Genomic DNA, 26,994 nt, shown 5'->3' with positions numbered 1-26,994 from the left:
GTAAGACAGTGTGGCTGCTACTTGACAGGAAAAGTATTATGAACTTGTATATCGTGAAAATCCGAAGAACATCCCCAAGAATGAGTTGAAATGATCTGATATATTATTAACCTACAAGCTGTTTATATTTTTGTGGGACCAGACAAACGCTGATCTAGGTTACAAAAATATCTGAGTTTTGTTGAGGCAAACATCCACACAACGGGATGTATCAATTATATCCTCAGTGGTGTATTACATGTCTTTATGTGGCTAATGTGGTATAAACATTTCGACAGTCGTTTGCAAGTACTTCATTATTTAGATCACTTAATTTAACCTTTATAGTAGCGGGTCCTGTGACTCTTGTCTACAGAGTTTTACCAGACACTGGATGTTGAACCAAGAAAATGTGGCGTTCCAAACAAGAACTTGTCATAGCTGTCATGTCATAGTGGTCCTTCATGCTACTCTCAGGGTCTCATGCCAGATCTCATGCATGAAGAAACTATCTCAAATTTTATGAATATCGTATGAAAGACATTTAGTAAGTATAATGCCAATCCAGTCTTCCCCGAGAAGTGATAAAGGTCCTCTGGAGGAATAGTCGCATGGAACATGTTACTCAGCTTCTAGTGAAGTCTTTTAAGTGCACCTTGAAATTCAGGATGGTACACTAAAGAAACATTACTGGTTTTTTTTAAATGGGGAAGAATATAAAGATCTCAGATGTTTAGTACCACCTCTGGTCTAATTCCATTTCCTTAAGATATCCTGCTTGTGTGATAAAAAGTGTCACCAGACCGTGCAGTGATGCGTCGCAATGGTGGTACTTTTGGATAATGAGTAGAGCTACGCATAATTATAAGAGATATTAATTAACCGTACGATCCCGAGGCAAAGAACCAGCACAATCTAAAATAAATTTGGAGAAACATTTGCCAATTTCTGGAAATGGGAAGAATGAGGCTGGTGTTAGAGTGCCCAGGTTGTCATATAATACGACAGGCAGCACACGTTCAAACATGAATGGAAACTTCTGTCGTCATGCAAAGATGGGGAAAAAAATTCTTGTCACGTTCACCGAAGTTCACTTTACACCTTGACGCCCACCCATGGGATTGTTGTGTGCCACTTCTATCACTCTATTTCTCATACACACCAACACATGTATAGTTTTCCACGTTCGGTGCTTCTCCATACTGCGTGGTGAATCCTTCCTCAAAAGTATACTGAAGTACGCTTTATAAAATACTTGAATTCATACTGACTATATCTACTATCAAGACGGACTGTGTGAAGAAGCACAAGTGTATTATCCTGCCACTCCTCTGTGACTGTATTAACAGAAAGCTCGAAAACACTGACAGATATCATCTGAGGTTCAACAGAGGACGGAATTCGGAAACACAAATAGCCAGAGAAAAATATCCTCTCAAGAAACAGGCTGTGCTTATGAATGTTATATATAGCCCCACCGTAGGCTTCGAACAAGATATTAACCGGAGTATACACAGGAAATGTTACACGTGCTGCTGAGGACCTCACCGAGGTGCAATCCCAGAAACTCATAACACCAGGTAGTGACTTATTCACAGCTACCCTAGTACTGTAAAACAAATGAATTGTAGCTTTAATTACTTGGCTGGTTGAGTCTGTGTATACAGTCTCTTATTACCAATTTGTTAAGATACTTTTTATTGTTTTCCTGTCTGCTATGGACTGCTTCCAGTTGGAGAGTCTCTTCCGTCGCCTCATTAGTATTGACACAGGCCGTACGAGATCGAGGCTGCACCTGCTAGTGCCCACTCTGTTGATTTTGCATTTGGCAACACTGCGGCTGAACGTGAAATGGTATCTTCCAATCTAAGCATTTTATCAAGTTCTGAACCTGATATTTGGACTTATACTACTACGACATTCGCGAAGGACGCTGAATCCGTAAAGGTCATATACCAAGGCCAGTATTGTGGACGCTCTGGCCAGTCACAGGTTACCTGAATACAGGTAAATCAATAACTTGTGCTGGCTAAAGCACACAAGCCCCCTTAGACACATAATTTTTATTATGTAAGTCTTTTCTAGGTTTTGCTTGCATACTCGAAGGCTGAGCCGGAGGTCGGCGTTCATGTGTGTGTAATGTACCTCGTAAAGATCCGTTATTCCACCTGCTTCTACAATTTATTTATTTTCTAAATATTCCTTGGCATTTTCTGAAGTGTTAGAAACAGTTCTAAAGTAGGACAGATTGCACTAATGTGTCGCAATCCTGGACAGCCTCCGCAGCACGACACTATTGTGTAAAAGAGGTCTCTTTACTGTTGGCAAACCCATGGTAAGTTTCTTCGAACTTTCAACGAAGGTTGCACACATTTTTTCGGTGCTTGACAGGTATCCACACATAGGTTTTCAGGACTGCAGCTCTTACATGTCGTAGTCCTGGTAGACAATGGCAAAAGCCGACGAGTTGGAATCATGATAATCTGCTTCTAAGTCTTAGTCCTGATACTCCTGAGAAGACATGGTGGATAGTCTCTCCAGACCTTTTCTGCACACTTGAATGTTCAACACTGTCGCCCAATGTTGCTCAGCGCAGCTACCTGGATTTCTCCGACATCAAAATACTTGGCTGGGTCAACTTCACTAACCTTCGGCACTATTGTTGCTGCTCTCCTGATATTAAACCCATCTTATAGGACATTTGCATTAACATGTATATCATTATTATTTGCCATTCCTCTCTCAAATCTGATTTCTTCTCTGTTCTTGAGCAAAGGCCTCCTTCTCCTCCTCCTCCTCCAGCTGCAGTGCCAAACCTCCAACCCAAGGAAGATAATGGAACATTTCCTCTGGTTGCTGATGCCTATCATCACAAAAACATATTGATAGCGACTAAACTATTTATTAAAAGGGAAGTCTCTGTTTCTAGCACCTTCTTCACTGTGTGACAAAAGTTTTGGAGGAGAATGAATTACTTCACCTTTCCTCAGGCTGCACCTTTAATGTCAACCTGAATTAGATGCATATATATATATATATATATATATATATATATATATATATATATATATATATATATATATATATATATATATATATATATATATATATATATATATATATATATATATATATATATATATATATATATATATATATATATCGTAGTTTGGAAGTTAGGAGGAGATGCGGGATTACCAAAACTGTTGTCCAGAGGGCTGAGGAAGGGTTGTTGAGGTGGTTCGGACATGTAGAGAGAATGGAGCGAAACAGAATGACTTCAAGAGTGTATCAGTCTGTAGTGGAAGGAAGGCGGGGTTGGGGTCGGCCTAGGAAGGGTTGGAGGGAGGGGGTAAAGGAGGTTTTGTGTGCGAGGGGCTTGGACTTCCAGCAGGCATGCGTGAGCGTGTTTGATAGGAGTGAATGGAGACAAATGGTTTTTAATACTTGACGTGCTGTTGGAGTGTGAGCAAAGTAACATTTATGAAGGGATTCAGGGAAACCGGCAGGCCGGACTTGAGTCCTGGAGATGGGAAGTACAGTGCCTGCACTCTGAAGGAGGGGTGTTAATGTTGCAGTTTAAAAACTGTAGTGTAAAGCACCCTTCTGGCAAGACAGTGATGGAGTGAATGATGGTGAAAGTTTTTCTTTTTCGGGCCACCCTGCCTTGGTGGGAATCGGCCGGTGTGATAAAAAAAAAAAAAAAAATATATTTTAAATTCATGTTAAACTCTAAACCCATGTGGGTCATTTAGCGCTAGACGTAGTGGAGGTTTGATCCTCCATTTGCTACGCACGCGACTGACGTGCTTCCTATTTGTACTCATCAGAGTATCTGAATTAGAAGTTGAAGAACAAGGGATATCAAATAAGACATCTCCAGCAGCCATAATCTCCTCACCAATTTATATATCTGTTACGTGTTAGCTCTGTTTTTCCTTTCTGTACGCCTGATGTCCATCATCACCACAGTACTTTAGTAGCGACAAATTTCCTAGGGAATCAAATGTAAAAAGACTAGGATGCATGCCTAGCGTATTAATGTAAACACAGTTTGTAGGGAGGAAGCTCTCGCATGGTGTTTAAGGTCTGTTGTCTTTCTTAATGTGGTATGAGTAAAATAAATGCCAAACCAAAACGTGAATGAAGTCACTACAATATTATAATTACATTTTTAATTAACAGATAGCAATTTACAGTCTTATGTCGGTTTAATGAAATCCAATGACTAAATAAAATTGCAGTCTATAACTTGTTATCACTGGATAATTATTTCAATTAAAAACTTGCATTTTAGGTCATTATTGAAAACTTATCAGATGAGTTGTACAACTGGGCACAGAAAGAAGAGTGTGGGGACAAGAGCTGTGGTGTGGAAAGTGAACCACCACACGCACACCGGCTGTTCACAGTTGACTTAACATTGGTATTAACATAAGAAACACGAAAATTGTAGAAAATGCTATTATTTATATTGTTTTAGGGAAAAAATATTTTATCAGGACTGAGTTTAGTGTGTGATGCTAACTTATAATACACTTTTTATTAACAATTACAGGATGTATGCAAGTTATATAGTCACATCGGGAAGGTTACACTATGCTGACATACATTACTCCGGGTTTTAATTGACTGTTGTGGTTGGTATCCTTGAGGGAAAAGGTTAGAATAACTGACTCACGAAATCGTAATGACACGATTGCAAACAAACCATAACACGGGTGTGGAAATAAATGGTATAAAATACCGACACAATGGAAATATAAACACAAATGCAGTATAATGTGATCCTTTATTGACAACGTTTCACCCACACAGTGGGCTTTTTCAAGTCACACACAGATCTACCTGGGGTTGGAAGGTACGAGAGTATTTATAGTCATGTTCAGAATGTTGAGGTCAGGTGGAGAATGCTGCATCTGATGATCTACCGGGTGGGGTTATAGAGTCTTGGGTAGCTTGGCAGGGGTATTGGACAAGTTGTGAGTAGACCTTCTGCAGTGTTCTATGTTCTTATGTGGGATAGCGATGAAGAAGTTTCTTGGCGAGTGGTTCAGCTATGTTATAGAAGCCATTGTTCTGGTTGAAATTGTTGGTTATAGAGATAAGCGATGATTCCAGGATTCTTCGGTATTGAGTGTTGTCTTCTGTGGCGATAAGTCTTGAGTTTCTGTAGTTAATTAAATGGTTGTGTGAATTGCGATGTTGTACACAGGCATTCCTTGTATCGTCAGTCCTGCTTGCATATTGGTGTTCTGAAATACGTGTTTGGAGGTCTCTTGATGTTTCGCCCACATATAATTTGTTGCAGTCATTACAAGGGATTATGTATACCCCTGCAGAGGATGGAGGCTTGTCCTGTCTACTACTGGTGATGTCCTTGATGGTCAAGAGACCTCCAAACACGTATTTCAGAACACGAAACAATGCAAGCAGCAGGACTGACGATACAAGGAATGCCTGTGTACAACATCGCAATTCACACAACCATTTAATTAACTACAGAAACTCAAGACTTATCGCCACAGAAGACAACACTCAATACCGAAGAATCCTGGAATCATCGCTTATCTCTATAACCAACAATTTCAACCAGAACAATGGCTTCTATAACATAGCTGAACCACTCGCCAAGAAACTTCTTCATCGCTATCCCACATAAGAACATAGAACACTGCAGAAGGTCTACTCACAACTTGTCCAATACCCCTGCCAAGCTACCCAAGACTCTATAACCCCACCCGGTAGATCATCAGATGCAGCATTCTCCACCTGACCTCAACATTCTGAACATGACTATAAATACTCCCGTACCTTCCAACCCCAGGTAGATCTGTGTGTGACTTGAAAAAGCCCACTGTGTGGGTGAAACGTTGTCAATAAAGGATCACATTATACTGCATTTGTGTTTATATTTCCATGGACTGCTGGACCAGATTGCGGGTCTTCACTGGGTGAAGGAAAATATCGCTAACTTCGGCGGCGACCCCGACAGTGTTACCATCTTCGGTCATGGTACAGGAGCAGCTCTTGCTAACTTCTTGCTCATGTCACCTGTGGCTCAGGGATCACAAGGTAAGTACCTGAGGTGGTAGTGGTGGTGGTGGTGGTTGGTAGTGGTAGAGGTGGTGGTGGTGGTTGGTAATGATAGAGGTGGTGGTTGGTAGTGGTAGAGGTGGTGCTGGTGGTGGTGGTGGTTGGTAGTGGTAGAGGTGGTAGTTCATAGTGGTAGAGGTGGTGGTGGTGATGGTGGTGGTTGGTAGTGGTAGAGGTGGTGGTGGTGGTTGGTAATGATAGAGGTGGCGGTGGTGGTTGGTAGTGGTAGAGGTGGTGGTGGTGATGGTGGTGGTTGGTAGTGGTAGAGGTGGTGGTGGTGGTGGTGGTGGTGGTGGTGGTGGTTGGTAGTGGTAGAGGTGGTAGTTCATAGTGGTAGAGGTGGTGGTGGTGATGGTGGTGGTTGGTAGTGGTAGAGGTGGTGGTGGTGGTGGTGGTGGTGGTGGTTGGTAGTGGTAGAGGTGGTAGTTCATAGTGGTAGAGGTGGTAGTGATGGTGGTGGTGGTGGTGGTGGTTGGTAGTGGTAAGGTGGTAGTTCATAGTGGTAGAGGTGGTGGTGGTGATGGTGGTGGTTGGTAGTGGTAGAGGTGGTGGTGGTGGTTGGCAATGATAGAGGTGGCGGTGGTGGTTGGTAGTGGTAGAGGTGGTGGTGGTGGTGGTTGGTAGTGGTAGAGGTGGTGATGGTGGTTGGTAGTGGTAAAGGTGGTGGTGGTGGTGGTGGTTGGTAGAGGTGGTGGTGGTGGTGTTGGTTGGTAGTGGTAGAGGTGGTGGTGGTGGTGGTGGTTGGTAGTGGTAGAGGTGGTGGTGGTGGTGGTGGTTGGTAGTGGTAGAGGTGGTGGTGGTGGTGGTGGTGGTTGGTAGTGGTAGGGGTGGTGGTGGTGGTGGTGGTTGGTAGTGGTAGAGGTGGTGGTGGTGGTTGGTAGTGGTAGAGGTGGTGGTGGTGGTTGGTAGTGGTAGAGGTGGTGGTGGTGGTGGTGGTGGTTGGTAGTGGTAGAGGTGGTGGTGGTGGTGGTGGTTGGTAGTGGTAGAGGTGGTGGTGGTGGTGGTGGTTGGTAGTGGTAGAGGTGGTGGTGGTGGTGGTGGTGGTTGGTAGTGGTAGAGGTGGTGGTGGTGGTGGTGGTGGTGGTTGTTAGTGGTAGAGGTGGTGGTGGTGGTTGTGGTGGTGGAGGTGGTGGTGGTGGTGGTGGTGGTGGTTGGTAGTGGTAGAGGTGGTGGTGGTGGTGGTGGTGGTTGGTAGTGGTAGAGATGGTGGTGGTGGTGGTGGTTGGTAGTGGTAGAGGTGGTGGTGGTGGTGGTGGTGGTTGGTAGTGGTAGAGGTGGTGGTGGTGGTGGTGGTTGGTAGTGGTAGAGGTGGTGGTGGTGGTGGTGGTTGGTAGTGGTAGAGGTGGTGGTGGTGGTGGTGGTTGGTAGTGGTAGAGGTGGTGGTGGTGGTGGTGGTTGGTAGTGGTAGAGGTGGTGGTGGTGGTGGTGGTTGGTAGTGGTAGAGGTGGTGGTGGTGGTGGTGGTGGTTGGTAGTGGTAGAGGTGGTGGTGGTGGTTGGTAGTGGTAGAGGTGGTGGTGGTGGTGGTGGTTGGTAGTGGTAGAGGTGGTGGTGGTGGTTGGTAGTGGTAGAGGTGGTGGTGGAGGTGGTGGTTGGTAGTGGTAGAGGTGGTGGTGGTGGTGGTGGTTAGAATATGTACAATCCTAGGTCCTTATGGACTAGATAAATAACTTATACACTATATACCCTACATCACACGGTGCACAAAAATCTCTTGATACAAAACACTGTCATAAAGAATGCTTCTAATAAACACATAAATTCCATATACGTCCAATAAATACATATTAAAAAAATATTATTAAACAATCTCTAATCTACAAATATATTAAACCAGGTAATTCACTTCCAGTACAGTTTCTTGCAAGATCCTGACTATGTACTGACATTTACTCGAAGTGCGTCGATTATTATAATTATTATAATCATATGGGAGCGCTAAACCCTTAGGATTATACAACGCATGTGGGGGGGAGGGATGGAAGGTATTCAGGCTCAATTCAGGGAACTGGAGCACAGATCCAATTCCCTAGATCAAGAGCCCCTCACCAGCGTCAAGGAACCTCCCTTGAGGGGCGAAGTGCGTCGAAATGCTTTGGATGGGGGAATTCTTTAATCAGTATAGGCAGGATTCAACTGGCTATCGAATAATTGGTACCTGTACTTGCTGTGCGCAATACAACCAGCAAGTGGACTCAATATGCTGTATGACAACAGACAGTCATGCAGTTTTACATCGGCTGCAGCCGGGACATAAGAACATAACATAAGAAAAAAGGAACACTGCAACAGGCCTACTGACCCATGCGGAGCAGGTCCATGTCCCCTCCCGGATTAGACCAATGACCCACCCAGTCTGGTCATCCCCACTGAAGGATGGAGCACTGTACCAGACCCAGCAGCACAAGCTAGTCAGGTCCAACTCACACTCACTCACACCCACTCATGTGTTTATCTAACCTATTTTTAAAATTACACAACGTTTTAGCCTCAATAACTGTACTCGGGAGTTTGTTCCACTCATCCACAACTCTATTACCAAACCAGTGCTTTCCTATATCCTTCCTGAATCTGAATTTTTCCAACTTGAAACCATTGCTGCGAGTTATGTCTTGGCTGGAAATTTTCAGCACGCTATTTACATGTGGAAATGTCAGGTCCACAGCACCACTCAAATGCCCTTCTTTAAAACAAGTGTTAGATTCTGAATGGATATCCAATTTTTTAATTAATTAACCTAACGGCTCTGAATTCTACGGTAACATGGCCTTTAACATTCAAGACATGTATTTGCATTTACTGGGGTTGGCGTGATAGGCTACTAGGGAGAGGGCCGCAGCTTATTCCACTGTTGAAGGGACTCTACTAAGTACCGGAAATTCAGTATCAGGTAGACTTGATACAACACGGCCAATACAGCAAGATGCAAACAGCGTCAGAATCAGACACACGTGTAACAATCGCTCTGACCCTAGTGCAGCCCCTGGAGCATGGGATGAAAAGCAAATGTTATTATATGGGAAATTGTACGTAGTATAGCCGGTATCGAGCATTTCACTCTTCATAACTGATCTGTGTTTAGGGAAAATGGGGTTTGACGAGTGACTCGCCCTGTACAACAACCCTTCCTAAAATACGACCAAGTGACAATTTAAAGATGTAAGATATGTGCTCGTGAAAAATTGATTTACACGCAAAATTCCTGGTAGATAGGTTGTACTTGGCCATACACAAGCTCGCATCTCATATTCTGAATACTATCTTTCACCTTAGATAAAGGAATCAGATACTCACAGAATACTGAAAATAATAGAAAAAGTTCATTTAATAGTATGTATTTTAAAACTTTCGCAAAAGTTCATTAGTACGGCATAACAATTAAATATATTACTCAAATTCAAACTATTCTAGAAGAATAATAAGCGATTTTTAAATTTATTCTTAACTTTATAGACTGATTTCACAGACAGCTTATCTCAACTTGTAGTCTTGTAGCCAGACAAGATTTTCCAAAGTGAACATCATGGGAAATTCATGCATAAGAGTACTCATAGAAATCACCAGTTACACTGACACAGATTTATGTTACCCAGATGTCCACCAGGGTGATGTAAGTGTACCTACGACACACGCGCGGAGAGTTCTTTGAGGAGTTTCACCTATCTTAAAATAATTATAAAACCGTTTGTATGAAAGGATGGAGGGAGGGGGGGTAAAGGAGGTTTTGTGTACAAGGGGCTTGGACATACTACATACAGTATGATCGTGTTAGATAGGAGTGAAAACAAATGGTTTTTGGAACTTGACGAACTGTTGGAGTGTGAGCAGGATAATATTTTGTAAACGGATTCAGGGAAGCAGGTTAGCCGGACTTGAGTCCTGGAGGTGGGAAGTATAATGGTTTGGGATATTTGCTGTTCAGATTCACATCTGCACTGTCGTATCTTCCAGTCTCTGGCAACACAGTGATAATGCGAATGATGGTAAAAGTGTTTCTTTCTCATAAGAAGCGACTAAAATGCCAGGACCAAAGGGTTAGTAACCCCTTCTCTCTGCCTGGGTGGGAGACGGCTGACGTGTTAACAACAACATACAATTTTGAAAAATAGTCTGGTAATACCGACAAGTTGTGGGAAGAGACACAGTTCATGACATTTATAAGAGGAAACGTTTCGCCACGAGTTACTTTAGTCCTGAAGAGGTCACTCGTGGCGAAACGCTTCCTCTCTAATAAATGTTCTGAACTGTACGTAAGTGTCTTTTTTCACAGGATACAATCATAGATGGTATTTATACTTTAACAGTTTAATTATTTCTTACTGTTTATTCACTCAGCTTCTTACACACCTGAGATCTATGCTAATTACAAATTCACTGTTAATGGTATACGTGGAGGGTGCTCCGGGGGTCAGCGCACCCCCTGCCCAGTCTATGACCAAGGCTCACGGGGTGTACAGAGTATTAGTTATTACCCATTGCACAGCAACACACACTGATATCATTCTTGTGCGTATAATATTTATTCTGCGCATGGAAGGGATAAAAAGAGAAAACATTGCAAATGATGTAAATCAAAGAAGAATTGTAAACAAGTGAGGTGTTTCCTGGCAACGGCTTAGACCAGCAACACAAATATCAGAAAAAGTGGCCACTCAGATTCAGTCCAAAGAAAAGCACAAAGATATTAACGAGATAAAGTCAGTTGATCAAATGAAAATGTTGGTCCACAGATGGCTCCAACTTCATCCTGTTCCATACTTGTATGTTTCATAACAATGAAAACACTTTCAGGTGAGCTGATGTAGGTAACAGCTCTTAGCTTGTCAATAAAGTTACGAATCCTTAACTTGTTAATAAAGTTAGGGATCCTTAACCTAATCTTGTCAAACCCTGTGTAAAAAAATATAAAAAATAAAAAAAGACCTCATGGAAGTGTAAGAAGACTAAGAGAACACATGTCATGTGGAAGAAGACTAAGAGTACACATGTCATGTGGAAGAAGACTAAGAGAACACATGTCATGTGGAAGAAGACTAAGAGAACACGTCATGTGGAAGAAGACTAAGAGAACACATGTCATGTGGAAGAAGACTAAGAGTACACATGTCATGTGGAAGAAGACTAAGAGTACACATGTCATGTGGAAGAAGACTAAGAGAACACATGTCATGTGGAAGAAGACTAAGAGAACACATGTCATGTGGAAGAAGACTAAGAGAACACATGTCATGTGTAAGAAGACTAAGAGTACACATGTCATGTGGAAGAAGACTAAGAGTACACATGTCATGTGGAAGAAGACTAAGAGTACACATGTCATGTGGAAGAAGACTAAGAGAACACATGTCATGTGGAAGAAGACTAAGAGAACACATGTCATGAGGAAGAAGACTAAGAGAACACATGTCATGAGGAAGAAGACTAAGAGAACACATGTCATGTGGAAGAAGACTAAGAGAACACATGTCATGTGGAAGAAGACTAAGAGAACACATGTCATGTGGAAGAAGACTAAGAGAACACATGTCATGAGGAAGAAGACTAAGAGAACACATATCATGTGGAAGAAGACTAAGAGAACACATGTCATGTGGAAGAAGACTAAGAGAACACATGTCATGAGGAAGAAGACTAAGAGAACACATGTCATGAGGAAGAAGACTAAGAGAACACATGTCATGAGGAAGAAGACTAAGAGAACACACGTCATGTGGAAGAAGACTAAGAGAACACATGTCATGTGGAAGAAGACTAAGAGTACACATGTCATGTGGAAGAAGACTAAGAGTACACATGTCATGTGGAAGAAGACTAAGAGAACACATGTCATGTGGAAGAAGACTAAGAGAACACATGTCATGTGGAAGAAGACTAAGAGAACACATGTCATGTGTAAGAAGACTAAGAGTACACATGTCATGTGGAAGAAGACTAAGAGTACACATGTCATGTGGAAGAAGACTAAGAGTACACATGTCATGTGGAAGAAGACTAAGAGAACACATGTCATGTGGAAGAAGACTAAGAGAACACATGTCATGAGGAAGAAGACTAAGAGAACACATGTCATGAGGAAGAAGACTAAGAGAACACATGTCATGTGGAAGAAGACTAAGAGAACACATGTCATGTGGAAGAAGACTAAGAGAACACATGTCATGTGGAAGAAGACTAAGAGAACACATGTCATGAGGAAGAAGACTAAGAGAACACATATCATGTGGAAGAAGACTAAGAGAACACATGTCATGTGGAAGAAGACTAAGAGAACACATGTCATGAGGAAGAAGACTAAGAGAACACATGTCATGAGGAAGAAGACTAAGAGAACACATGTCATGAGGAAGAAGACTAAGAGAACACATGTCATGTGGAAGAAGACTAAGAGAACACATGTCATGAGGAAGAAGACTAAGAGAACACATGTCATGTGGAAGAAGACTAAGAGAACACATGTCATGAGGAAGAAGACTAAGAGAACACATGTCATGTGGAAGAAGACTAAGAGAACACATGTCATGTGGAAGAAGACTAAGAGAACACATGTCATGAGGAAGAAGACTAAGAGAACACATGTCATGTGGAAGAAGACTAACAGTACACATGTCATGAGGAAGAAGACTAAGAGAACACATGTCATGAGGAAGAAGACTAAGAGAACACATGTCATGTGGAAGAAGACTAAGAGAACACATGTCATGAGGAAGAAGACTAAGAGAACACATGTCATGTGGAAGAAGACTAAGAGAACACATGTCATGAGGAAGAAGACTAAGAGAACACATGTCATGTGGAAGAAGACTAAGAGAACACATGTCATGTGGAAGAAGACTAAGAGAACACATGTCATGAGGAAGAAGACTAAGAGAACACATGTCATGTGGAAGAAGACTAACAGTACACATGTCATGTGGAAGAAGACTAAGAGTACACATGTCATGAGGAAGAAGACTAAGAGAACACATGTCATGTGGAAGAAGACTAAGAGAACACATGTCATGTGGAAGAAGACTAAGAGAACACATGTCATGTGGAAGAAGACTAAGAGAACACATGTCATGAGGAAGAAGACTAAGAGAACACATGTCATGTGGAAGAAGACTAACAGTACACATGTCATGTGGAAGAAGACTAAGAGTACACATGTCATGAGGAAGAAGACTAAGAGAACACATGTCATGTGGAAGAAGACTAAGAGAACACATGTCATGTGGAAGAAGACTAAGAGAACACATGTCATGTGGAAGAAGACTAAGAGAACACAGGTCATGAGGAAGAAGACTAAGAGAACACATGTCATGAGGAAGAAGACTAAGAGAACACATGTCATGAGGAAGAAGACTAAGAGAACACATGTCATGTGGAAGAAGACTAAGAGAACACATGTCATGAGGAAGAAGACTAAGAGAACACATGTCATGTGTAAGAAGACTAACAGTACACATGTCATGTGGAAGAAGACTAAGAGTACACATGTCATGAGGAAGAAGACTAAGAGAACACATGTCATGTGGAAGAAGACTAAGAGAACACATGTCATGTGGAAGAAGACTAACAGTACACATGTCATGTGGAAGAAGACTAAGAGTACACATGTCATGAGGAAGAAGACTAAGAGAACACATGTCATGTGGAAGAAGACTAAGAGAACACATGTCATGTGGAAGAAGACTAAGAGAACACATGTCATGTGGAAGAAGACTAAGAGTACACATGTCATGAGGAAGAAGACTAAGAGAACACATGTCATGTGGAAGAAGACTAAGAGAACACATGTCATGTGGAAGAAGACTAAGAGTACACATGTCATGAGGAAGAAGACTAAGAGAACACATGTCATGTGGAAGAAGACTAAGAGAACACATGTCATGAGGAAGAAGACTAAGAGAACACATGTCATGTGGAAGAAGACTAACAGTACACATGTCATGTGGAAGAAGACTAAGAGAACACATGTCATGTGGAAGAAGACTAAGAGAACACATGTCATGTGGAAGAAGACTAAGAGAACACATGTCATGTGGAAGAAGACTAAGAGAACACATGTCATGTGGAAGAAGACTAAGAGAACACATGTCATGTGGAAGAAGACTAAGAGAACATATGTCATGTGGAAGAAGACTAAGAGAACACATGCCATGAGGAAGAAGACTAAGAGAACACATGTCATGTGGAAGAAGACTAAGAGTACACATGTCATGAGGAAGAAGACTAAGAGAACACATGTCATGTGGAAGAAGACTAAGAGAACACATGTCATGAGGAAGAAGACTAAGAGAACACATGTCATGAGGAAGAAGACTAAGAGAACACATGTCATGAGGAAGAAGACTAAGAGAACACATGTCATGTGGAAGAAGACTAACAGTACACATGTCATGTGGAAGAAGACTAAGAGTACACATGTCATGAGGAAGAAGACTAAGAGAACACATGTCATGTAGAAGAAGACTAAGAGAACACATGTCATGTGGAAGAAGACTAAGAGAACACATGTCATGTCGAAGAAGACTAAGAGTACACATGTCATGAGGAAGAAGACTAAGAGAACACATGTCATGTGGAAGAAGACTAAGGGAACACATGTCATGTGGAAGAAGACTAAGAGTACACATGTCATGAGGAAGAAGACTAAGAGAACACATGTCATGTGGAAGAAGACTAAGAGAACACATGTCATGAGGAAGAAGACTAAGAGAACACATGTCATGTGGAAGAAGACTAACAGTACACATGTCATGTGGAAGAAGACTAAGAGAACACATGTCATGTGGAAGAAGACTAAGAGAACACATGTCATGTGGAAGAAGACTAAGAGAACACATGTCATGAGGAAGAAGACTAAGAGAACACATGTCATGAGGAAGAAGACTAAGAGAACACATGTCATGAGGAAGAAGACTAAAAGAACACATGTCATGTGGAAGAAGACTAAGAGAACACATGTCATGAGGAAGAAGACTAAGAGAACACATGTCATGTGGAAGAAGACTAAGAGAACACATGTCATGAGGAAGAAGGCTAAGAGAACACATGTCATGTGGAAGAAGACTAAGAGAACACATGTCATGTGGAAGAAGACTAAGAGAACACATGTCATGAGGAAGAAGACTAAGAGAACACATGTCATGTGGAAGAAGACTAACAGTACACATGTCATGTGGAAGAAGACTAAGAGTACACATGTCATGAGGAAGAAGACTAAGAGAACACATGTCATGTGGAAGAAGACTAAGAGAACACATGTCATGTGGAAGAAGACTAAGAGAACACATGTCATGTGGAAGAAGACTAAGAGAACACATGTCATGAGGAAGAAGACTAAGAGAACACATGTCATGAGGAAGAAGACTAAGAGAACACATGTCATGAGGAAGAAGACTAAGAGAACACATGTCATGTGGAAGAAGACTAAGAGAACACATGTCATGAGGAAGAAGACTAAGAGAACACATGTCATGTGGAAGAAGACTAACAGTACACATGTCATGTGGAAGAAGACTAAGAGTACACATGTCATGAGGAAGAAGACTAAGAGAACACATGTCATGTGGAAGAAGACTAAGAGAACACATGTCATGTGGAAGAAGACTAAGAGAACACATGTCATGTCGAAGAAGACTAAGAGTACACATGTCATGAGGAAGAAGACTAAGAGAACACATGTCATGTGGAAGAAGACTAAGGGAACACATGTCATGTGGAAGAAGACTAAGAGTACACATGTCATGAGGAAGAAGACTAAGAGAACACATGTCATGTGGAAGAAGACTAAGAGAACACATGTCATGAGGAAGAAGACTAAGAGAACACATGTCATGTGGAAGAAGACTAACAGTACACATGTCATGTGGAAGAAGACTAAGAGAACACATGTCATGTGGAAGAAGACTAAGAGAACACATGACATGTGGAAGAAGACTAAGAGAACACATGTCATGGGGAAGAAGACTAAGAGAACACATGTCATGTGGAAGAAGACTAAGAGAACACATGTCATGTGGAAGAAGACTAAGAGAACACATGTCATGTGGAAGAAGACTAAGAGAACACATGTCATGAGGAAGAAGACTAAGAGAACACATGTCATGTGGAAGAAGACTAAGAGTACACATGTCATGAGGAAGAAGACTAAGAGAACACATGTCATGTGGAAGAAGACTAAGAGAACACATGTCATGAGGAAGAAGACTAAGAGAACACATGTCATGTGGAAGAAGACTAACAGTACACATGTCATGTGGAAGAAGACTAAGAGAACACATGTCATGTGGAAGAAGACTAACAGTACACATGTCATGTGGAAGAAGACTAAGAGAACACATGTCATGAGGAAGAAGACTAAGAGAACACATGTCATGTGGAAGAAGACTAAGAGAACACATGTCATGTGGAAGAAGACTAAGAGAACACATGTCATGAGGAAGAAGACTAAGAGAACACATGTCATGTGGAAGAAGACTAACAGTACACATGTCATGTGGAAGAAGACTAAGAGTACACATGTCATGAGGAAGAAGACTAAGAGAACACATGTCATGTGGAAGAAGACTAAGAGAACACATGTCATGTGGAAGAAGACTAAGAGAACACATGTCATGTGGAAGAAGACTAAGAGTACACATGTCATGAGGAAGAAGACTAAGAGAACACATGTCATGTGGAAGAAGACTAAGAGAACACATGTCATGTGGAAGAAGACTAAGAGTACACGTGTCATGAGGAAGAAGACTAAGAGAACACATGTCATGTGGAAGAAGACTAAGAGAACACATGTCATGAGGAAGAAGACTAAGAGAACACATGTCATGTGGAAGAAGACTAACAGTACACATGTCATGTGGAAGAAGACTAAGAGAACACATGTCATGTGGAAGAAGACTAAGAGAACACATGTCATGTGGAAGAAGACTAAGAGAACACATGTCATGTGGAAGAAGACTAAGAGAACACATGTCATGTGGAAGAAGACTAAGAGAACACATGTCATGTGGAAGAAGACTAAGAGAACACATGTCATGTGGAAGAAGACTAAGAGAACACATGTCATGTGGAAGAAGACTAAGAGAACACATGTCATGTGGAAGAAGACTAAGAGTACACATGTCATGAGGAAGAAGACTAAGAGAACACATGTCATGTGGAAGAAGACTAAGAGAACACATGTCATGAGGAAGAAGACTAAGAGAACACATATCATGTGGAAGAAGACTAACAGTACACATGTCATGTGGAAGAAGACTACGAGAACACATGTCATGTGGAAGAAGACTAACAGTACACATGTCATGTGGAAGAAGACTAAGAGAACACATGTCATGAGGAAGAAGACTAAGAGAACACATGTCATGTGGAAGAAGACTAAGAGAACACATGTCATGTGGAAGAAGACTAAGAGAACACATGTCATGTGGAAGAAGACTAAGAGAACACATGTCATGTGGAAGAAGACTAAGAGAACACATGTCATGAGGAAGAAGACTAAGAGTACACATGTCATGAGGAAGAAGACTAAGAGAACACATGTCATGAGGAAGAAGACTAAGAGAACACATGTCATGTGGAAGAAGACTAAGAGAACACATGTCATGAGGAAGAAGACTAAGAGAACACATGTCATGTGGAAGAAGACTAAGAGAACACATGTCATGTGGAAGAAGACTAAGAGAACACATGTCATGAGGAAGAAGACTAAGAGTACACATGTCATGAGGAAGAAGACTAAGAGAACACATGTCATGTGGAAGAAGACTAAGAGTACACATGTCATGTGGAAGAAGACTAAGAGAACACATGTCATGTGGAAGAAGACTAAGAGTACACATGTCATGTGGAAGAAGACTAAGAGTACACATGTCATGAGGAAGAAGACTAAGAGAACACATGTCATGTGGAAAAAGACTAAGAGAACACATGTCATGTGGAAGAAGACTAAGAGTACACATGTCATGTGGAAGAAGACTAAGAGTACACATGTCATGAGGAAGAAGACTAAGAGAACACATGTCATGAGGAAGAAGACTAAGAGTACACATGTCATGAGGAAGAAGACTAAGAGAACACCTGTCATGTGGAAGAAGACTAAGAGAACACATGTCATGTGGAAGAAGACTAAGAGAACACATGTCATGAGGAAGAAGACTAAGAGTACACATGTTATGTGGAAGAAGTCTAAGAGTACACATGTCATGTGGAAGAAGACTAAGAGTACACATGTCATGTGGAAGAAGACTAAGAGAACACATGTCATGTGGAAGAAGACTAAGAGTGCACATGTCATGTGGAAGAAGACTAAGAGTACACATGTCATGAGGAAGAAGACTAAGAGAACACATGTCATGAGGAAGAAGACTAAGAGTACACATGTCATGAGGAAGAAGACTAAGAGAACACATGTCATGAGGAAGAAGACTAAGAGAACACATGTCATGTGGAAGAAGACTAAGAGAGCACATGTCATGTGGAAGAAGACTAAGAGAACACATGTCATGAGGAAGAAGACTAAGAGTACACATGTCATGAGGAAGAAGACTAAGAGTATACATGTCATGTGGAAGAAGACTAAGAGAACACATGTCATGAGGAAGAAGACTAAGAGAACACATGTCATGTGGAAGAAGACTAAGAGAACACATGTCATGTGGAAGAAGACTAAGAGAACACATGTCATGAGGAAGAAGACTAAGAGTACACATGTCATGTGGAAGAAGACTAAGAGTACACATGTCATGTGGAAGAAGACTAAGAGTACACATGTCATGTGGAAGAAGACTAAGAGAACACATGTCATGTGGAAGAAGACTAAGAGTACACATGTCATGTGGAAGAAGACTAAGATTACACATGTTATGAGGAAGAAGACTAAGAGAACACATGTCATGAGGAAGAAGACTAAGAGAACACATGTCATGAGGAAGAAGACTAAGAGAACACATGTCATGAGGAAGAAGACTAAGAGAACACATGTCATGAATAAGAAGAGTTACTCGCTGAAACAGACTGAAACTTCAGACTTAGATTCGGTTTATCCTGGATCATTATTAGATCACGACTGGATGAGGATCCAAAATGGTCCGAAACGTTGTCACACGTTTCCTCTGCATTTCCGTTTTTATTTCTCAACGTGAAAGGATTAATATCACACAAAACTTGTGTCCTGATTATTATTATTAATAGTAGTAGTAGAAGTATATATAGTTTTATTATTATTATTATTATCATTATTATTATTATTATTATTATTACTAGTAGTAGTACATTTACGTAAAGCTTTTAACCTATGTGGGTCTTTCAGTTCGAGGAATAATGCAGGCTCGATCCTCTGGCCACTAAGTGCAAGAGAGGTGCGCTGCTCTCACAGTCTGGCTTATTCCAGAAGATCTTGTCCCATATAACATATTAATCACAGAGAATAACTGCCGTTCACCACACTACCAAACTTCCTAATTCATCCAAGAGCTGAAATAAATCATTCGGGTTACTACGTACATGGCAGATCATGCAGCACGGACGTCCAGTTCACATCCCATTAAACACGCAAAACTAAAATAATCCAAGATGTTTTACTATGTTAATGTGAAGTGCTAAACCCGGACGGGTCATCCAGCGCGACTAGTAGCTGAGGTTCAACCGTCCGTCCAGTTCGCGCAAGAGACTGGGCTCTAGCAACTTGTCCAAAGATCCGCCATAAGAATATTAGTGAAGACAGGAAGCAACAGGAATTAATGCAGACTATACGAACTAAACGTCTCGACAGAAGAAAAACGAGGAGAGGAAACATGATCGCAACGTACAAGATACTAAGAGACCTAGACAACGTTGACACTCAGCAGGGGTGTATCCAGAACAAGGAAACATAGATCGAATACTGATATACAAATGATACATAGATGGAATACAAATATACATATGATACATAGACGGAATACTAATATACAGATATATAAAGGCTACTGGAAACTGTTTTACGGTATTGGTAATAAAGATGTGCAAGAGACTAGAGAAGAAGAAGCAATACATAGCTTCAGGGAAAGCTACGATGATTATTGATAAATTCAACGAGCTAAATAAAACACACACATTATTAAATTCACAACACTACTGACTCTTCCACTAAATTAATTCACAACCCTTATCCCCCTCTTGCACTAATCACAGTCCTTTTTCCCTCAAGTATTGCCCTCCCATTCCCATCATCGTTCCTCTCCCTTCCCCTCACATCAAACATCTCCCCATCACCTCTTCCCCCCCCCTCCCATCACCCCTCCCCCACCCGAGCTCCTTTCCAAATGCTAATTACGTTGCTCATTTGACTCAGACGCTGTTAACAGAAGACGCTCTATTGACTCTCCCCTCCGCCCATCTGCCTCCTTCCCCTCTAAATTCCTCCCTTCCCACCATTCCCCTCGCCTCCCCTCTCCACATTAAGATAGCATTATCCATTCACCTATCAGACAGACAGCCTAATGCGATGGAAGCACCTTGGCATGAACCCGGCCTGAATTATGAACCATCCTCCCCTGCTAATTGATTTCGGACAGAAATGGGGAGGGGGGTTAATGGGGTGAAGTAAGAAGAGGAGGAGGTATGGAGCAGAGGGAGGGAGGGAGAGAAGGAGGGAGAGAGGGGAGGAGGGAGGGAGGGGAGGAGGGAGGTAGCTGGAAGGAATTCAGGTTCGATCAAAGGAAGCCGATGCAGTAATGACGGTGATATGCAAACTATGATATGAGTGTTTCATCGTTCCTTTACCCTCCCTTAAGGTGTGTGTGTGTGTGTGTGTGTGTGTGTGTGTGTGTGTGGTGACCTGTACTTAGCTCTGTGAAGATCTGTCCAGTGTGTTCTCCGTGAATCTGCCTAAGATGTCCTCTCTTGAGCAACTCTGCCAGCAGCTAAAAGAGGAGCTTAGGATTGCTAAGCTTGAAATACGGTGACGGACGGAGGAAAACAAGAGGATTCGAAGTAATCCTCCTGTTGTGAGTCCTCAGGTCAAGAGAGGAACCTGGTCAGTGGCCGGCCAACATGGAACGAAGCTCAAAATCAAGAAGACTGTTGGAGTGGCAGAAACAACGAAGATCCAGAAGACTGCTGTGGAGACTTCCAACCCATTTTCGGTGTTACAAGACGAATGTGTGTTGTCCACTGGAAACGTCGCTATGAGTACCAAGGAATCATTGGCAGAGGAGAGTGAGTCGACATCCCTTGAAACACCAACGAAGACAATCGAAAACGTCTCTACGAACTCCACCAGTGAAGGTAAGAACATTGTTTTAGTTGGGGACACTCAAGTGAAATTTATGGACAGGGCATTTTGTCTTAGGGACAGGAAGACGAGGCAGAGGGTATGTTTTCCTGGGGCTGGGATGGGGAATATTGTTAGCCGTCTGGACGACATCATGAAAGGTAATGGGAGCAATCCTATTATCTGCCTCAGTGCAGAAGGCAACGATGTTGGCAGACGTAGGAGTGAAGACCTGATTAGCAGGTATAGGACAGCAATAGAGAAAATTAGGAAGAAAGGTGGGAACCCTGTAATCTGTGGCATTTTGCCCAGGAGAGGAGTTGGAAATGAATGGTTGTCCAGGGCAATTGGTGTCAACTGCTGGCTGGACAAACACTGTAATGAAAATGCAGTGACATTCATAGACAACTGGGACCTCTTCTATGGCAGAAATGACATGTATGCCAGGGATGGGGTTCACTTATCTAGGTTTGGGGTAGGAGCACTGGCTAACGCAGTGGAGGGAGCTGTTAGGTCTTTAAACAAGAAATAGACAGTGGTATGGGTTTTCGTGGAAAATCAAGGTATTCTGAGTGTAGCGACAGTGTGAGTTTTAAGGAAACCAGTTATAGGAAGAATGAGGAAGAATTATTGGTGAACATAGGAAAACCAATGGCATTAGATGATAAGGAGAGTAACAGGCATCTGCAATTCTACATTCTGTCTTACCTCTAATTCTTTCAATAATAACCCTACCGTACACTTTTCCTGGTATACTCAGTAAACTTATTCCTCTATAATTTTTACAATCTTTTTTGTCCCCCTTCCCTTTATATAAAGGGACTATACACGCTCTCCGCCAATCCCTAGGTACCTTCCCCTCTTTCATACATTTATCAAACAAAAATACCAACCACTCCAACACTATATCCCCCCCAGCTTTTATCATGTCTGTCATGATCCCGTCAGTTCCAGCTGCTTTACCCCCTTTCATTCTACGTAATGCCTCACGCACCTCCCCCACACTCACATCCTGCTCTTCTTCACTCCTAAAAGATAATATACCTCCCTGACCAGTGCATGAAATTACCGCTTCCCTTTCTTCGTCGACATTTAATAAAAGTTCCTCAAAATATTCTCGCCATCTACCCAAAACCTCCATCTCTCCATCCAGTGACTACCCTACTCTGTTTTTAACTGACATATTCATTCGTTCCCTAGACTTTCTTAACTTAACTCGCTCCAAATTTTTTTCTTATTTTCATTAAAATTTCTTGACATTGCCTCTCCCACTCTATCATCACTCTCTTCACCTTTCTTTTACTCTCCATGTACTCTACTCTTCGTATAACACTTCTGCTTTGTAAAAGCCTCTCATAAGCTACCTTTTTCTCTTTTATCACACCCTTTACTTCATCATTCCACCAATCACTCCTCTTTCCTCCTGCCCCCACCCTCCTATAACCACAAACTTCTGCCCCACATTCTAATACTGCATTTTTAAATATATTCCAACCCTCTTCAACCCCCCCACTACTCATACTTGCACCAGCCCACCTTTCTGCCAATAGTTGCTTATATCTCACCCGAACTTCCTCCTCCCTTAGTTTATACACTTTCACCTCCCTCTTAGTTGTTGTTGTCATTTTTCTCTTGTCCCATCTACCTCTTACTCTAACTGTAGCTACAACTAAATAATGATCCGATATATCAGTTGCCCCTCTATAAACATGTACATCCTGGAGCCTACCCATCAACCTTTTATCCACCAATACATAATCTAATAAACTACTTTCATTACGTGCCATATCATACCTTGTATATTTATTTGTCCTCTTCTTCATAAAATATGCATTACTTATTACGAAACCTCTTTCTACACATAGCTCCATTAAAGGCTCCCGATTTTCATTTACCCCTGGCACCCCAAATTTACCTACTACTCCTTCCACAACATTTTTGCCCACTTTAGCATTGAAATCCCCAACCACAAGTACTCTCACACTTGGTTCAAAACTCCCCACGCATTCACTCAACATTTCCCAAAATCTCTCTCTCTCCTCTACACTTCTCTCTTCTCCAGGTGCATATACGCTTACTATAACCCACTTTTCACATCCAACCTTTATTTTACTCCACATAATCCTTGAATTAATACATTTATAGTCCCTCTTTTCCTGCCATAGCTTATCCTTCAACATTATTGCTACTCCTTCTTTAGCTCTAACTCTATTTGAAACCCCAGACCTAATCCCATTTATTCCTCTCCACTGAAACTCTCCACTTAAAGCCAGGACATCCAGCTTCTTTTCATTCATAACATCCACAATCATCTCTTTCTTATCATTTGCACAACATCCACGCACATTCAAACATCCCACTTCGACAATTTTCTTCTTCTTATTCTTTTTAGTAACTATTACAGGGAAAGGGGGTTACTAGCCCATTGTTCCCGGCATTTTAGTTGACTAATACAACACGCATGGCTTACGGAGGAAAGATTCTTATGCCACTTCCCCATGGATATAAAAGGAAAAGTAATAAGAAGAAGAACTATTAAGATAAAATCAAAGAAAACTCAGATGAGTGTGTATAAATAAACGTGTACATGTATGTGTAGTGTGACCTAAGTGTAAGTAGAAGTAGCAAGACGTACCTGTAATCTTGCATATTTATGAGACAGACAAAAGACACCAGCAATCCTACTCACTTGGCAGGACGGTAGTACCTCCCTGAGTGGTTGCTGTCTACCAACCTACACACACACACACACACACACACACACACACACACACACACACACACACACACACACACACACACACACACACACACACACACACACACACACATATACACACACACACACACACATATATATATATATATATATATATATATATATATATATATATATATATATATATATATATATATATATATATATATATATATATATATATATATATATATGCAGAACAAGCACGCGGGGAGTTGAATGATACGTGTAGGCTTTTCATGTTGCAATCAACACATCATCAGGAGTTTGCAATGTTGCAATAAAGAGGAAGAGGAAGTCCAAGCAGGTACGATCACAGGAGCACCTTTGCTAGAGTGATAGTATTTGCCTGTATCTCTTCCTTTTTTCTAAAACATTGCAAGCTCCTAATAATGTGTTGATTGCAACACAAAAAGCCTAGAACTATCTTTCAGCTCCTCCCGTGGATGTTTTGCATTTTGTATCGCTTGTTCGCGATTTCTGTATAACATCTTTGGATCTTGAGCGAGGTTACTGACCTACCCATTCCACATTTAATCCCACAGGTCTCTTCCACCGGGCTATATTGATGAGTGGCTCTGCTCTCAGCCGCTGGGCCGTCACCTGGGACCCGTATAAGTACACCATCCAGGTGAGTGAGAGGCGAGGCACGGTCTTCACGCTCTCATTTACTCCTGTGAATAAAATATACATAATAATAATACAGATGCAGCTTTCATTAGGACAACATTTCACTCCATAAGGACATGATGAAAACTCTGAAGGGGCAAAACGTTGTCTCGTTGAAAGCCATTTCTATAACGTAATCCTTTTCTTCACCATTGCCGGCAATGTGACATTGCCATTTATTCATTCCAGTTCTTTATGAGTTGTCTTTTAAGTTATCACAACTTGGAGAAAATTTGATTACCTTCCCCTTATTCATGCTCCGTTGAATACTTGTTGATATCGTCATCGTCCATTTAACCACTAAAGATAACACATTTAACCACTAAAGATAAATGCAAACAACCCTCTGGGATGAAATATAACACAAATACAGTTTCCTCTCCTTACAAGAATGTTATATACAGTAAGGTAGCAGCACACTGCGGGTGTTCCCACACTGTAACTATCATATAGAATAAAGCCGTAGCACAATGTGAGTGTTCCCACAGTGTCTATCAGGTATAATAGAGTAGCAGAACATTGTGGGTGTTCCCACAATGTAACTATCATACAGAATAAGGTAGCAACGCAATGTGAGTGTTCCCACAGTGTCTGTCAGCTATAATGGGGTTGCTGCACAGTGCTGATATACCTAATTTTTGCATCAACAATTATTATTATTATTATTATCATTATTATAATCAAGGGGGAAGCCCTAAACCCGGAGGATTATACAGCGGCTGGGGGGGGGGATGTGGAAGGCATTCAGGCTTAATTCGGGGAACTGGAGCACAGATCCAATTCCCTAAATCAAGAGCCCCTCACCAACATCAAGGAACCTTCCTTGAGGGGTTGCATCAACAAGTAACCGAGACATATTTACTAATTACATTTTCCCCCTTGCAAATTACTTTTGAGCCATATTACTTTTCTGTTTTCTGTGAGACTTCCACTCTCAGTCTTTCTTATTCTGTCACTTTCAGTTAGTTATTTCGGTTAATTATTTTCAATTAGTTATTTTCAGATATCAACGGTCAGTTATTCTCAACAAGTCATTTTCAGGCAGCCATTTTGAGTCAGGTTTTTTTTTTTTTTTTTAGTAATTCATTCTGAATAGATCCTTGTAGCTTCAAGATATCACTTGGCACTGAGTCATTACTTGGCACTCTGATAAATTGTGAATCCTTCCCAAACATCACTAGGAAGCGCTATGCCCGTATGGATCATACAATGACTGGGGAATGGTAGGTAGTCAGGTTATATCTAATCAAAAGGAGAATAACTCCAATACCCTTAATCAGTCACCCTTGAAGGATGTGACTGACTCAAGTCACACCGACTCCCGTTAGTGTGGCTTGAGTCAAGGTGTCACACCTTTGTATAACCCTCACTGAACATCACTGTAGATTATTCACAACAAAATCTATATGGTTGAGGGACCAGAAGTTCACCATAATAATAAGAATTAGAATTTGCATAAAATCTATTGGATCGGGTATACCTGGAATGGATACCTGGAAGGTGTTCCGGGGGTCAGCGCCCCCTGCGGCCCGGTACATGACCAGGTCAAAACCAAAATAAATCAACTTAAAAAAGTTGATTTATTTTGGTTTTAAAAACAAATAATTAATAATACATTTATCGTGGTCTAAGCTGTGTGTCCGTAGTTGTAGGTATGTGTAACGCTTGAGAGAATAGGCCGATACCATAGCCGAGAGAAGACACGCTATTTTTCCCTCTGTGAGGTGGAAGCATAGAGTCTCCAGGGTTCCACACACTTTATTTATACCTTTGGTTGAAGTCGTGTGTTTGTGGTTGCAGGTGGCCCAGGCGCTGGGTTGTCCCCGCAGCGACGACAAGGATGCTCTCAAGAAGTGTCTGCAGATGAAGTCTGTAGAGGAGCTGTTGTCTGTGAACCTACTGACTCCTTCCTTCACCACACCCCTCGGGCCCATCATTGATGGTGTCATTGTCAAGAGTGAACCACTCGAGTAAGTGAGAGAGAGAGAGAGACTTTTAATCTACGACTGGAGGTTGGGTGAGCTTAAAATCCACTGTTTTAACAATAATGAAGCTAGAAGAGATTCAGAAATATACCAGCGGATTAATTACCAAATTAAATTTGAAAAATAAACCTCACAACATTAAAGTTCAAAGTAGTCAGAGTAGATATAATCACGACAAATAAGGAACTTGGAGTAGACATAGTGATGACATTAAAGGAACTTACATTAGACATGATCATGACAAACATGGAACTTAGATTAGACATGGACA

The 26,994-nt window shown here is 41.5% G+C and overlaps 1 protein-coding gene across 1 annotated transcript; it reads left to right on the top strand.

The window, feature by feature from the left end:
- The first annotated feature begins 1,696 nt into the window (after positions 1–1,696).
- On the top strand, positions 1,697–26,788 carry LOC128703826 (neuroligin-2-like). The gene is made up of 6 exons (XM_070103775.1): positions 1,697–1,833; positions 2,257–2,314; positions 4,277–4,405; positions 5,865–6,054; positions 24,615–24,700; positions 26,539–26,788. The coding sequence occupies exons 1-6, from the start codon at positions 1,697–1,699 to the stop codon at positions 26,710–26,712; spliced, it is 774 nt and encodes a 257-aa protein (XP_069959876.1). The 3' UTR covers positions 26,713–26,788.
- Positions 26,789–26,994: the final 206 nt, after the last annotated feature.

The sequence above is a fragment of the Cherax quadricarinatus genome, chromosome 87, assembly GCF_038502225.1.
Source record: "Cherax quadricarinatus isolate ZL_2023a chromosome 87, ASM3850222v1, whole genome shotgun sequence".
In the NCBI taxonomy this organism is placed as follows: domain Eukaryota; kingdom Metazoa; phylum Arthropoda; class Malacostraca; order Decapoda; family Parastacidae; genus Cherax; species Cherax quadricarinatus.
The sequence above is the reverse complement of the archived record's forward strand: the minus strand, read 5'-3'. Positions and strand labels throughout refer to the sequence as shown.